The following is a 14,140-nucleotide window of genomic DNA, read 5'->3' as shown; positions in this document are numbered from 1 at the left end:
TAGAGTGAAACACCTTTTCGGGTTCTTGGGAAACACGAGAGCAGGAGAGAGAGAGATAGAGAGAGAGTGTGTGTGTATTGCATTATTTTGACTGCAGATTGAACAGGAATGGCGAGTTTAACTGGCTTTTCTTCTTCTCAACCGCTTTTACCCATTTTTAATGGAGAGAAATATGAGTGGTGGAGCATCAAGGTCAAAACGTTGCTCAAATCGCAGGACTTGTGGGATCTGGTGGAATATGGGTTCATTGACATATTAGAACCCACTGAAGCTGAAGAGGAGAGGCTGAAAGCAACTAAGCAGAGAGATGCCAAGGCATTGTTCATACTTCAACAAGCAGTCCATGAGACTATTTTCTCATGGATTGCAGCAGCCGCCACATCTAAGGAAGCATGGTCCATTCTACAGAAGGAGTTCCAAGGTGATTCAAAGGTCATTGCTGTGAAACTGCAATCATTGAGACGTGACTTTGAAACCTTATTAATGAAGAACGGAGAATCGATTGCTGAGTTTTTGTCAAGAGCAATGGCAATAGTTGCTCAAATGCGATCTTATGGTGAACAGATTTTGGATGAGACGATTGTTGCCAAAGTTCTGAGGAGCTTGACTGCAAAGTTTGATCATGTTGTAGCTGCCATAGAAGAAGCCAAGGATCTGTCGGTTCTTTCCGTAGATGAACTGATGGGTTCTCTTCAAGCTCATGAGGCAAGAATCAACCGATCGGTGGACAAGAACGAAGAGAAAGCATTCCAAGTGAAAGAGACAGCCATTGAACATAAAGAAAATGACCGTCTAGCAAGTAGAGGTCGTGGCAGAGGAGGATTCCGTGGTGGCCAAAATCGTGGTCGTGGTAATGGTAGGGGCAGAGGAAGGCAATCCTATGAGCAAGGTAACACAAAAAGCAGCATTCAGTGTTATCATTGCAATAGACATGGGCATATACAAGCTGATTGTTGGTTTAAAGATCAGAATATGAACTTTGCAGCAGAGGATGAGGAGGACAACAAGCTTTTTATGGCTTGTGTTGATACTAGTCATAAACCAAGTGATTTGTGGTTTGTTGACAGCGGCTGTTCAAACCACATGACGGGCACCAAATCTGTGTTTAAGGAGCTTGATGAGTCACAAAGGCAAAAGGTGCAGCTTGGCAATAAAAGGGAGATGCAAGTTGAAGGAAAAGGCACTGTGGGTGTCGACACTAGCCATGGCAAAGTAAAAATGTTAGACAATGTTCAATTTGTACCTGATTTAGAATACAATTTGCTGAGCGTTGGACAACTAATGGCTGATGGATGTTCTGTTATGTTCGATGATGATGCATGTGTTATTACAAATAAGAAATCTGGCAAAAAGATTCATGTCAACATGACTCCAAACAAGATGTTTCCATTAGACGTTGCTAATATGGAGAACTTTGCTCTTGCTACAAGTGCAAAGGATGACTCAAAATTGTGGCACTTGAGGTACGGGCATCTCAACACAAGGGGCTTGAAATTGCTGAGTGATAAAGTTATGGTTCTTGGACTACCAAAAATTGGTTCTATTGATATTTGTGAAGGGTGCATTTATGGGAAACAAACCAGGAAGTCTTTTCCTATTGGAAAAGCATGGAGAGCTTCTGAATGCTTAGAATTAATTCATGCTGATTTATGTGGACCTATGCAAACCAAGTCCTTGGGTGGGAGTCGTTATTTCTTGCTGTTTATTGATGATTATAGTCGCATGAGTTGGGTGTATTTTTTGGAAAACAAATCAGAAACTTTTGACAAGTTCCAGAAGTTTAAGGCCTTGGCAGAAAATCAAAGTGGCAGTCATATCAAAGTTCTTCGCACAGACAGAGGAGGAGAGTTCATGTCCAATGAATTCAATTTGTTATGTGAAGATAATGGCATCCATAGGGAGTTAACAACTCCTTATACTCCAGAGCAAAATGGTGTTGCTGAACGAAAGAACCGAACCATTGTGGAGATGGCACGAAGCATGCTGCAAGCAAAAGGACTTTCAAATCTGTTTTGAGCAGAAGCTGTAGCAACATGTGTCTATTTGTTGAATCTCTCACCAACAAGGGCTGTCATGAATAAGACTCCATATGAAGCTTGGTGTGGAAGGAAGCCAAATGTAAGTCACTTACGAATTTTTGGGTGTATTTCCTATGCTTTGATAAATTCTCAAGCTAGACAAAAGCTTGATGAGAAATCTGAAAAATGCATTTTTATTGGTTATTGTACTCATTCCAAAGCATATAGATTGTATAACCCTCTTAGTGGCAAGATCTTAATTAGAAGGGATGTAACATTTGATGAAAATACAAGCTGGAATTGGAGTGAAGAGCAGGTACAACAAGAGACTCATGACTCCATTGAAGTCTTTTCAGATGATACAGAAAAACAAATTCGAGCAAGCTCTCCTGTTGGCTCAACACTAAGCAATAACTCTTCATCTACAGCTCTTGGAGAGGTTTCAGCTGAGCCAATTCCATTGAGAAGATCAACAAGAGCCAAAAAGCCAAATCCCAAATATTCTGACGACATATATACTTGTCAATTTGCTCTTACTGTTTCAGATCCATTATATTATGAAGAAGCAGCTGAAAAGGAAGAATGGCAAAGAGCAATGATGGAGGAAATGAAGTCCATTGAAAAGAATGGAACTTGGGAGATGGTAGAATTACCAGAAGGTAAAAATGTAATTGGCTTGAAGTGGGTGTATAAGACAAAGTTTGCTGCAGATGGGAGCCTACAAAAGCACAAAGCTCGTCTTGTGGCAAAAGGCTATGCACAGCAATATGGTGTTGACTTTGAGGAAACTTTCTCACCAGTGGCCCGGTTTGAGACAGTGAGACTTGTTCTTGCTTTAGCAGCACAATTACAATGGCCAGTTTATCAATTTGATGTCAAATTAGCTTTTCTTAATGGAGACTTACAAGAAGAAGTTTATGTGGCACAACCAGAAGGTTTCATAAAAGAGGGCAGTGAAACAAAAGTTTACAAGCTGAAAAAGGCGTTGTATGGTTTGAAGCAAGCTCCTCGTGCTTGGTACAGCAGGATTGATGGATATTTTCAGAAGAAGGGGTATATGAGAAGTGAAAATGAGCCCACCTTGTATGTAAAGAAGGAAGGTAATGATTTCATCATTGTTTGCCTTTATGTTGATGATATCATTTACACTAGTTCCTCTGTTGCTCTTATGGATGAATTTAAATCACAAATGATGAATGAGTTTGAGATGTCAGATATGGGTTTATTACATTATTTCCTTGGCCTTGAAGTTCATCAAGCTAAAGACGGAATATTTCTTTCACAAAAGAAATATGCTAGAGATCTTCTCAATAAATTTGGCATGCTTAATTGCAAGCCTGCAGCTACACCCATGAATATCAATGAGAAATTACAGCAAGAAGATGGAGAAGAGATGGCGGATGCAAAGAGGTTTAGAAGCTTAGTTGGAGGCTTGATTTATCTTACTCACACGAGACCTGATATTGCATTCCCAGTTGGTGTAATTTCCAGGTTTATGCAGCATCCTTCAAAAGTTCATTTTGGAGCAGCAAAAAGGGTCATGCGCTACATTGTTGGAACCTTGGAGTATGGCATTTGGTACTCTAAAGTCTGTAATCTCAGATTGTGTGGGTATACAGATAGTGATTGGGCTAGTTCGTTGGATGATAGACGAAGTGTGTCAGCAAATGTTTTCACTCTTGGTTCAGGGGTAATTACTTGGAGTGTAAAAAAACAAGCTACAGTAGCATTATCAACCTCAGAAGCAGAGTTTATTGCAGCAACTTCAGCAGCTTGTCAAGCAATTTGGCTCAGAAGAATATTAGTAGATCTTCAACAAGAACAGAAGGGACCAACAGAGATATTTTGTGACAACAAATCAACTATCTCCATGACAAAGAACCCAACATTTCATAACAGAACCAAACATATTGATATTCGCTATCATTTTATTCGTGATCTGGTAGCAAAGGAGGAGATAGCATTGAAATATTGCAGCACGCAGGAGCAGCTCGCTGATGTTCTGACAAAGGCCTTATCAAAAGAAAAGTTCTGCTATCTTAGAGGATTGCTTGGTGTGTGCGTTTTTGAATCAAGGGGGAATGTTGAAGCATGATTCAAAAAGCTCACGTGATGCTAGGAGTCATATTCTTCTCACGTATTTGGTGCCAGTATTTTTCGCAAGTCAGTTTGTTAGTGCAAAGTAGTGGGTTATTTTTATTAAATATTTATTATTAGTTGAAGCAAATATCTTGGGCTGTTCCAGATCTCTTTTTACCAAGTCAAATAAGTTGTTTAGAGTCAGTTGTAGTGGTAGTAGTGGAGTCCGAAATTCCTGTTGAGTTATCGTGTCTGTAAGCCTATAAATATAGGCACTTTTATTTATTCCAAGCATTGAGTATTATCCACCGAATATATTTTAGAGTGGGGCCTTCTTTTCTTTACTTTATCACTCTCCTTCACGTGACTTCCCCAACAGTAATGAGTGTTAATACTATGGGTCATTTCTATAATAGTGCTGCGGTTATCCTTGTAGTTCTCAACATGCATACTCTTGGGACATTAGGAACGGTTATCAAGGCAAGTTGTTTAGAGGTTTCCTTGTGTCATTCTAACCAAATGGCTCCCCTACACATAGATTACACTATTGTAATTGAAGACAAATTCCAAACTGGGATTCCATTAATTTTTCTACGGCTTGTTATGGTACATCTACGACTCCAACAAAGTGTTATTTCCTCAAACACACCATTTCATTTTTCTTGGAGCCATCACTATTTGGTCATTTGGAATTGTCTTGATCCACCCATATGGGACCTTTTGGTTGTTGCTCAAGTTATTTTCTCCAAGCTAGACCTTGAGGACAAGGTCTATTTTAATGGGGGAGGTAATGTCATGGTCACAGAAGAATTGGGCCAGGATAGGGAGCCCAATGAGGAGCCCAGGAAGGAAGAACCAATGCTAAGAGGAAGAGGCAGCAAAAAGGTGTTGAGATGCCATATAAAAAGACAAGATGTCATCAGGGGAGGGTGTGAAATGAATTATGTGTAGTCTTCCCGCCTCCTTGAGTCTCTCTTCTCCCTGGCCAGCTGCACTATCTCAGTGACTGGATCTTCTATTCTCTCCTGCTACTCTCAATCTATATTTCTTAATCTCCATTGAATCAGAGTTATGTTATTTTCCTTTAATATTGTTAACTCTGTCAAATGTATTGAGCTTAGAATTTCTATTATAAACGGTTCATTATTATTGATTTGAGTTATATTATCTGGGGATCATTTGTGTGATTGTTACACAAGTAAACCAAAACAGAAGATTACAGAGTTATAGCATCGATCAGGAATTCAGGATACTTAATTACGGACTAAACATAAGATTGTGGGAAATGAATAATCAGAATAAACATAAGATTATACGGCAACAACACTATATGTATTATTGGCACTTTGCTCGCTTAAATCAATTTGTTATAAAATTCTAGCTTTTATATTTTTGTTTTGTTTTGTGTGATAGTGTTTAAGTACTGGAGTCTGGAAATGTTTGCCAATATATAACACCATAAATTCTATATTTCTTATAAGATACCTCTTTTGGACTGGATATATATACTCATATGGGCAAGTTTATAGCTTGAGGGAACGAAGAAGTTTCATTATTTTGAAGGTCGATGTGCATTGTAATATTATGCATTTAACAGTGCGTTTGATACGAAGGATTTAGAGGAGAGGGGGAAAGATTTTAATCATTTTCCCTTATTTGGCAAGATAAAAATTTTAGGAGGGGAGGGAAATTTTTTTTACATTTTCCCTCCCCTCCCCTCATAAGCCTTCCCTCCAAACTTGGGGGAATTTGGGAAAAAAGGGTAATATTTTGCTTTATATTGACTAATATGCCCATATTATTTTTTAATATTCTCATCTTATCCTTCTACCCTTACCACAAGGAAATCATAAACCCTGTGTTTGTTTTTAGCCGCAGCCTTTATCTCTGTTTTCTGTAACTCAGCTCATCCGGTAGCTTCTTCATCTTTTCTGGGTTCGCTTCTCTTTAGTAATTTCGTTCCCCCAAAACAGAGTGGGACGAGAGATTTTCCATTAATTGTGTCTGTGTCTACTGAAACCATACCATTTCCAATATACACATATTATAAAGTTGGGGACCAAGTTGCTCTAGATTTTGAAGGAACATGGATGCCGCTTTCAAAATAATTTTGGATATAAAAACAATTATAGTTATTCATTATGTATTATGATTTTATTTATTTAATTTTGCTAATTATAAAAAGTTGATCTCATGTATTAAATGTTATTTATAATTATATTTTATTAATTACTCTATAAAGTTTGTAAAAATCAACTTAAATAATATAACGGCAAAGTTATCTATACAAAAATATTTTGCCTCTCCTCCCTTCCTAAACCAAACAAGGTAACATTAAAATTCCTTCCTTCCCCTCCCCTCCCCTTGAATTAATCCAAACTAAGTAATATTCCCTCGCTTTCATCTCCTTTTCCTCTATTAAAATCCCTCCCCTCCCATCCCTTCTATTGAGCCAAACACACCCTAAGGGAAAGTGGAGAGAAACTAAATGTGAGGAGAGAAAAAATAGGATAAGTAAATTATATACAAATTGTCATTATTCATGATGATCTTGTTCCTCGTCTCTTCCCCTTCATCCACCACATGGTCTCCAAATATGGCATATTACTCCCTCTCCCTCTCTCTCTATATTAGAGAAGTACTGCGCCGAAGTTGATTCTGATGAATGGAGAGCAAATTAAGGAGGTGTTGAACAAGTACTATTATTTCACAAAACGTCACTTAAATCCTCTTATGAATCATATAGGCAAGCAAAACTTAACATCCACGGACGCAACATCACTACCCTATCTCTTATCTCAGATAACTTCCCAATCGTCGACATTTTAAAGAGTGGATTTGACCTGGGCATCAAATTTAAAGGCCAATGTTTTAGGCTTTAGCTTAGCTGTTCAATATGCGTCTCCCAAAATCTTATCTCACTTTTCCCCATATCAAAGGGTTTTTCACTAGTGGGTCTAACTTTTCCTTCTCCTATGAAATAATTAAACTTCTTCTCAAAGTATGGATATCGCCTGATTTGGATTGCGTAATAGAACAGAATATGTAAACAAAATAGAACATTGCAGAGTCAGCATGGGTCAGGATTGCAGTTTGGACTAAACATAAAGATAATTGTGGGAAATGTATCAAAATGAACACAAATTAAAATAGAAATATTGGTGACAGCACGTATGTGTGTATATATAGATATATATTGGCATTTTTCTCCTAAAATCGATTGTTCTACATTATAGCTTGTCGGCAATGGAAAAGCTAGCCAATTTTTCAATTAACACACTACAAAAAAATTGACTTTCAGCGGCGACTTTTGTCGCCGCTGAAAGTACAAAAGTCGCCGCCAAAAGTTTTTTGCGGCGACAAGTCGCCGCTGAAAAGTCGTTGCCGTAGCAGCTGTGGCTGAAAACTTTCAGTGGCGACTAAAAAGGTCGCCGCTAAAAGATACTTTCAGCGGCGACTTTTAGAAGTTTCGGCCGCGACTAATGTCGCCGCCGAAAACACTTTCAGCGGCGACATTTGTCGCCGCCAAAAAGTCTTTCAGCGGCGACAAAAAAGTCGCCGCAGAAAACACTTTCGGCGGCGACACTCTTGTCGCCGCTGAAAGACTTTTTGGCGGCGACAAATGTCGCCGCCGAAAGTGTTTTCTGCGGCGACTTTTTTGTCGCCGCTGAAAGTAATGTCTAAAAAGAATTAGCTTTACCAATGCCACGTCATCGCCGTCGGTGCCACGTCATCATCTCCGGCCGCCACGTCATCACCGTCGACCTCCACGTCATCGCCATCGGTGGCCACATCATAACCGCCGACCGCCACATCATCACTAGCCACCTCCACGTCATTGCCACATCACTCCTCCTCGCCACGTCATCGTCCAAATATTTTCACCTTAAATGTGTCTTCTTCCAGGTTCGAACTCGTGACCGCCTCCTTTCGTGTCCAACCTTCTTGCCGCTGAGCCAGATTGAATTTGTTTATTAATATTGTAAAATAAAATATATATTATTATATTATACTTTCAGCGGCGACAAAAAAAGTCGCCGCTGAAGGTCCACTTTCAGCGGCGACTAAAAAAGTCGCCGCTGAAAGTCCACTTTCGGCGGCGACAAAAAAAGTCGCCGCTGAAAGTCTTGGTTTCAATGGCGAACTTTCAGCGGCGACCAAAAAAGTTGCCGCTGAAAGTCCACTTTCGGCGACGACAAAAAAAGTCGCCGCTGAAGGTCCCCTTTCGGCGGCGACAAAAAAAGTCGCCGCTGAAAGTCTTGGTTTCAATGGCGAACTTTCGGCGGCGACAAAAAAAGTCGCCGCTGAAGGTCCACTTTCGGCGGCGACAAAAAAAGTCGCCGCTGAAGGTCCACTTTCAGCGGCGACACTTTTGTCGCCGCTGAAAGTCTTGGTTTCAATGGCGAACTTTCAGCGGCAACTAAAAATGTCGCCGCTGAAAATCCACTTTCGGCGGCGACAAAAAAAGTCGCCGCTGAAGGTCCACTTTCAGCGGCGACACTTTTGTCGCCGCTGAAAGTCTTAGTTTCAGCGGCGACTTTTTGGTGTCGCCGCTGAAAGTGGACCTTCAGCGGCGACTTTTTTTGTCGCCGCCGAAAGTCGTCGCCTAAAGTCTGTTTTTTTGTAGTGACAATACCGTAGCCTTTATATTTCTTGGAAGATCCCACTTGTAATACAGTTTACTTATATTGGCAAATCTGTTGCTTCACGGAACCAAAAAGTTCATTCATTTATTTTGAAGGTCGCATAGGCTTCGTAATTAATATGCATTTTAAGAGGAAAATGAAGAAAAAATAAATGAGTAGTATACTTTGAATTTGATTCACATCTTCATCTTTTATATCTTTCTTTTTCATTATGTTTACACATATTGTGCACCATTGCAAAATTTTCTTCTAATTTTACCTCTTAAAAAAATTTCCTACTTTCGTGCGCACTCACATATGATTTGATATATGCTATTTTCCCCCATTGATTTATCCGATGATATTGAGCTAATGTTGTCCCTTTCCTGGCAAGGCTTAGTGCGCCTTGTTGTTGTTTTATATACTACGTATAGTCCTCAATATAAAGCTTAATTAATTAATTTGCAAAGATTAAATAAATTACATAAATCGCTTTGAAGTATTATATTTATTAATTTTTACAAAACTAATTTACCCAACTTATAAATAGATATATAATTTAATGATACATATAAGTATTTTAGAGAGATCATATATAATTAATTAATTTTTTAATTTTTTTAATTTTTCCAAATTAATCAACCGGGATTTATATTAAACACCGAAGGCAGTGCGTAGGAATCAGCTTATAGTGTCTAGCCTGAATTATATGTCCCGTATTACTTCGTTGGTTGCACTTGTTTTACTCTGTGCTTCCTGTACTTATTTTTTATGCTTTGATATATATTTGATCTTTTAAAAAAAAATTTAAGTTTGTTAATTGATTTGAGGTTGCGGTAAACCAGCTAACGTGTATTTTATAGTGTAATATGAATTACTATTTAACTCATTCGTTGTTCTTGAGTTTTTATTTTGTGAAGATTTTGAATAACTAATTAGCACACATAAACTTGTAAAACTTGTAAAAGATCAGCTATGTTGTATTAGAGTGAACCATGAATTAGATAACGTGAATCTAATTAAACTTATACTATTTCAGTCCTTAATGTATGACCTAATTATTAAATTAATTTTGGTCTTAAATATAAAACATATTTCTTATATTTATCAGTTTTTTCTAAATTACTCGTATTGATATTCCTTTAAGCATAATCAAGTAAAAAAAGGAGGGAAGATATTAAAAAGGATGATTATGGTATTTTAAGAAAAACATGTCATATTTCTTATAATTAACTAAATTACCTAACTTACTTAATATAATCAAATTACTCCTCCGATCCTAAATATAAGATCCTTATACTAGTGTGTATAAGGATCAGAAAAGTACTTTCTAGGATAACAATTAATAATTCTTCAATATTATTAATTATATTGACTGTCGTTCTATATTTTGCCAATCTCTTCGCCTTGTATGCAAGCAGAGAACAGACAATAATAGACGCTCATCGTTCTCTCCCCCTCCGTCCTTCTGTGTGTGCGAGACTCCATTAATCAGTCTATATATATGAACCAATCTACATATCAATGTTATACAAACACAAGAAGGAATGGGGACAGAGAGAGTTGTAAGAGAAATGTTGGGAGCAACAACGTTAATAGCGTCAATAACGGCGGCGATAATAATGGTGAGATGGGGATGGAAGATGATGAAGTGGTTGTGGCTGAACCCTAAGAGGCTGGAAAGGGTGCTCATAGAGCAAGGTTTTCAGGCCAACCCTTACAAGTTCTGGGTTGGTGACTTGAAGGAAATAGTGAAGATGCATGAAGAAGCCAAATCCATGCCCATGAAGTCTCTGTCCCATGATCTATCTCCTCGTTTCTTCTCCTTTGTGCTCCACATTCTCCACAAACATGGTGTTTCCTTTTCCTTAATGTCTTCTGGTTTTTGTTCTCTGTGTATAGTTTGGCTACTGTGGTAACAATTAACGTAGTACCTACTTGCAGGTAAAAATTCATTCATGTGGTTTGGACCGACACCGAGCTTGATCTTAACGAGCCCAGAGCAGATAAAGGATGTCTTCAACAAGAATTATGACTACAGAAAAAGTCATTTGAATCCTCTTAGCAAGTATGTAGCCCCTGGTCTCGCAAAACTTGATGGAGACAAGTGGGCCAAACACAGAAAGATCATTAGTCCAGCGTTCAATTTGGATAAACTCAAGGTAATTAACTTCGTATCTACGTACGTTCTTCTAATAATGCTCATGGAACAAGGATAGGATCGTTCTGAACTGGTGAAGAGCAGTTAAAAAACTGCAATACACCTCTCTCGCTCCTTTTGCTTTTTTCTAAATAAGGAAAAAAATTATTGAAGCAATTTTTTAACTACACTTCATCACTTTAGAGAACCCCTTCTGCATGCTAAGAGGCTTGTGTCCATTAGGTTGGAAGCTTTCTCCCTCACCCCTTTATTATTATCAGTTCCTTCTTTGGATGTATGTGATCTTAGGCAACATTTGATGGATTTAGAGTGGTGATCTGCTGTAAGTTAGCTTCCTTTTATGTTATATTATTCAGTTTTTGTAACGTCAAATTTGTTCTTTTATCGATTAAGAAGAAGGACATTCACGTGACTAGCTAATTGTGACTATCTATACATTAGCTTAGTTAACTTAAAAACATAATGTCATGAACACCTAAAATTTGAAATGAAGTTGTTGAAACTCTGACAGCTCAATTATTGAGGAAGAGAATATTGTACTATACATTCTCCTCATTAAAATTTGAAATGTTTATTGAGTCATGTCAAATATAAACGTCAAGAACTTGATTCAGGAAAGACGTACATATATACAAGATTCCTTTTTTTGGTTCTTCTATCAGTATTTGGTTTCTCTAATTAATGTCAGTCCGGCAATTTTGACTTTCATTTTCTTATATTTTAAATTTTCCACAGACTATGACGCAAACCCTTTTCCAATGTTGCAATGACATGATACGAGAATGGGATAAAAAGCTGTCGTCCTCAAATGGAACGTGTGAAGTGGATGTTTGGCCTTCACTTATGAGCATGACACAGGATGTTATTTGTCGAGCAGCATTTCGGAGTAGCTATGAAGAAGGCAAACAAATCTTCCATCTCCTCACAGAGCAATCTGAACTTGTCATGAATCATTTACAAAGATATCACACTCCATTTTGGAGGTAACATTAAGCAAATTAATATGGAGCATTAATATGTATCTGTAAAGATTGACTTATTGAATCTATTTTGCAGCTTTGTACACGGTAAGGACCTTAGGAGGATTAAGGAGATAGATAGAATGGTGGGAGACTTGGTGAAGGGAATCATTAAGAAGAAGGAGAAAGCCCTAAAGGAAGGTGAAGCCATGAAGAATGACGTACTAAGCATACTTTTAGAATCCAATCACAAGGAGATAGAGAAACGAGGGAACAAGAAAAACGTTGGGTTGAGCATGAAAGATATAATCGACGAATGCAAATTTTTCTACTTTGGAGGCCAAGCCACCACTTCATCTTTGCTTGCTTGGGCCATAATGCTGCTGAGTAAGTACACTGATTGGCAAACACGCGCAAGGGAAGAAGTCTTTCAAGTCTTTGGGGATCAAGAACCAAACTTTGACAGGTTAAGTCACCTTAAGATTGTAAGTATATATATCATCCATGCATATCTAGTTTTTAAATTACTTAAATTGAGAAAAGAACTTCTTGGGAGAAGAGCCACCAAGGAAAAGAACTAGCTGATTTGGAACCTAGACCGTTGTGTTGACTGTTGATCTGGCTTGTTCATGGATAAATAAACATAATGTTCCATTGCAGGTGACCATGATTTTATACGAGGTTTTGAGGTTGTATCCGCCAGTGACATGGCAAGAGAGATCGACGGAGAAGGACATGAAACTTGGGGATATATTGGTACCTGGAGGAGTGCAAATATTCATACCAATACTGATGCTTCATCAGGACCAAGAGATATGGGGGAGTGATGCGAAGGAGTTCAAGCCAGAGAGGTTTTCCGAGGGAATCTCAAAGGCAGGGAAAGGAAATTCCGTTGCATATATACCGTTTGGATGGGGTCCTCGGATTTGCGTAGGACAAAACTTTGCCTTGTTGGAGGCTAAGATGGCCCTTTCTTTGATTCTGCAGAACTTTTGGTTCGAACTCTCTCCTGCATATTCTCATGCTCCTTTCATCCGAATGACCCTTCAGCCACAACATGGAGTTCATGTCATTCTACACAAACTTTAATAATAAATTCATAACTTGCAGTTTGTGTGTGTTTGTGTATGTCATATATATATAGAGAGAGAGAGAGAGATGCTGCGAACTTTATGTCAGTTTAATACAAACATCAAGCAATCAGCTCTTTAACTAGTTTCATATGTTGAGAACTACATGAAACTTGGGAAGTTATGAGTGCGTATTTGCATAGCAATACTTATGATCCATCATGATCCAGAGTTTCATGGAGATGAAGCCAGTTTAACCCAGCTGATGAAGGGCTTTTCAGGTTAAAGTAATTATTTAGGGGGTGTTTGTATGATGTGAGAAGTGACTTTTAAAAGCACTTTTCTGCAAATTGAAATAAACTCCTCTACATATTTACTTCATATGTGGTAAAAACACTTTTAAAATCATGGTTTTGTTTCTATCCAATATTTTTTCCATTTGGATGGGGTCCTCCGGGAATCTGCCTTGGACAGAACTTTGCTTTGTTAGATGGCTTTGACGTCAGGCTTTGATTCTACAACGTTTCTCCTTTCAACTTTCTATCGCCACCATATTCTCATGCTCTTTCAACTTCAATATTAGATTTCATGCCGTACCCGCGATTACAGCTTTGTCTGCTTTAGTTTTATAGTCCAGAAAATGAAGAAATGTCAGAAATAGCTGGTTGATATATATAACTTCCGATATCATTTACTAGCTAGTTGAGGGATATACATTATCCTTCGTTTATGTTTCCCTTTGGGCTCATTGAGTATAACTTGCTCCGAAGTGATCTTTTGGTTTGTGTTTTTGTGGTGTTGTTTCCTACTTAATTAGAGTGATTTCTTTTAATTTGTTGTTGTGCGTGTTTTATTGTTTAATTCGTGTACGTGTTCTTGAACAACGTATGAGCAAAACAAGACTGAATATATAGGAGTTGTTGAAATAATATATTTAGCTTTGATTCTGAATATAAAATTTAGTTTAAGACTGGAAGTAGTATTTGTTAAATACTTTTTGGTTGTAGACATTAATTAGAATGTAACAGAATTGATAGGATTGAAGCCAACAATAAGAAGGCAAATAAAAGAAAACTTGCAGAGGAAGGGCTACGGATCATCGTCATCCTTTCTCTCCGTATATTTCTCTAAAACCATCTTTTTTTTTATTTAATTATTCATTTAGTTTAATAATGTAAGATTGCCTATTGTGACATTAAATTAAATAAATATTTATTCATTTAATTTT

At 37.9% G+C, this 14,140-nt stretch overlaps 1 protein-coding gene across 1 annotated transcript; it reads left to right on the top strand.

Annotated features, from left to right (window-relative positions):
• Window positions 1-10,269: 10,269 nt before the first annotated feature.
• On the top strand, window positions 10,270-12,931 carry LOC114743136 (cytochrome P450 72A68-like). The gene is made up of 5 exons (XM_028931327.1): window positions 10,270-10,576; window positions 10,667-10,884; window positions 11,619-11,866; window positions 11,940-12,327; window positions 12,503-12,931. The coding sequence occupies exons 1-5, from the start codon at window positions 10,270-10,272 to the stop codon at window positions 12,929-12,931; spliced, it is 1,590 nt and encodes a 529-aa protein (XP_028787160.1).
• The last annotated feature ends 1,209 nt before the right edge of the window (window positions 12,932-14,140 follow it).

The sequence above is a fragment of the Neltuma alba genome, unplaced genomic scaffold, assembly GCF_004799145.2.
Source record: "Neltuma alba isolate B1F8T4 unplaced genomic scaffold, ASM479914v2 tig00003950_pilon, whole genome shotgun sequence".
Taxonomy (NCBI): Eukaryota; Viridiplantae; Streptophyta; class Magnoliopsida; order Fabales; family Fabaceae; genus Neltuma; species Neltuma alba.
Note: the sequence above shows the minus strand (reverse complement) of the source record. Positions and strands in the feature narration are given on the sequence as shown.

Bases quoted from the DNA above. Each gene is read 5' to 3' on its own strand.
- LOC114743136 (XM_028931327.1), top strand. From the start codon at position 10,270: ATGGGGACAGAGAGAGTTGTAAGAGAAATGTTGGGAGCAACAACGTTA. The intron at 10,885-11,618 runs GTAATTAACTTC...AATTTTCCACAG, and splicing joins TCAATTTGGATAAACTCAAG to ACTATGACGCAAACCCTTTT. The intron at 12,328-12,502 runs GTAAGTATATAT...GTTCCATTGCAG, and splicing joins GGTTAAGTCACCTTAAGATT to GTGACCATGATTTTATACGA.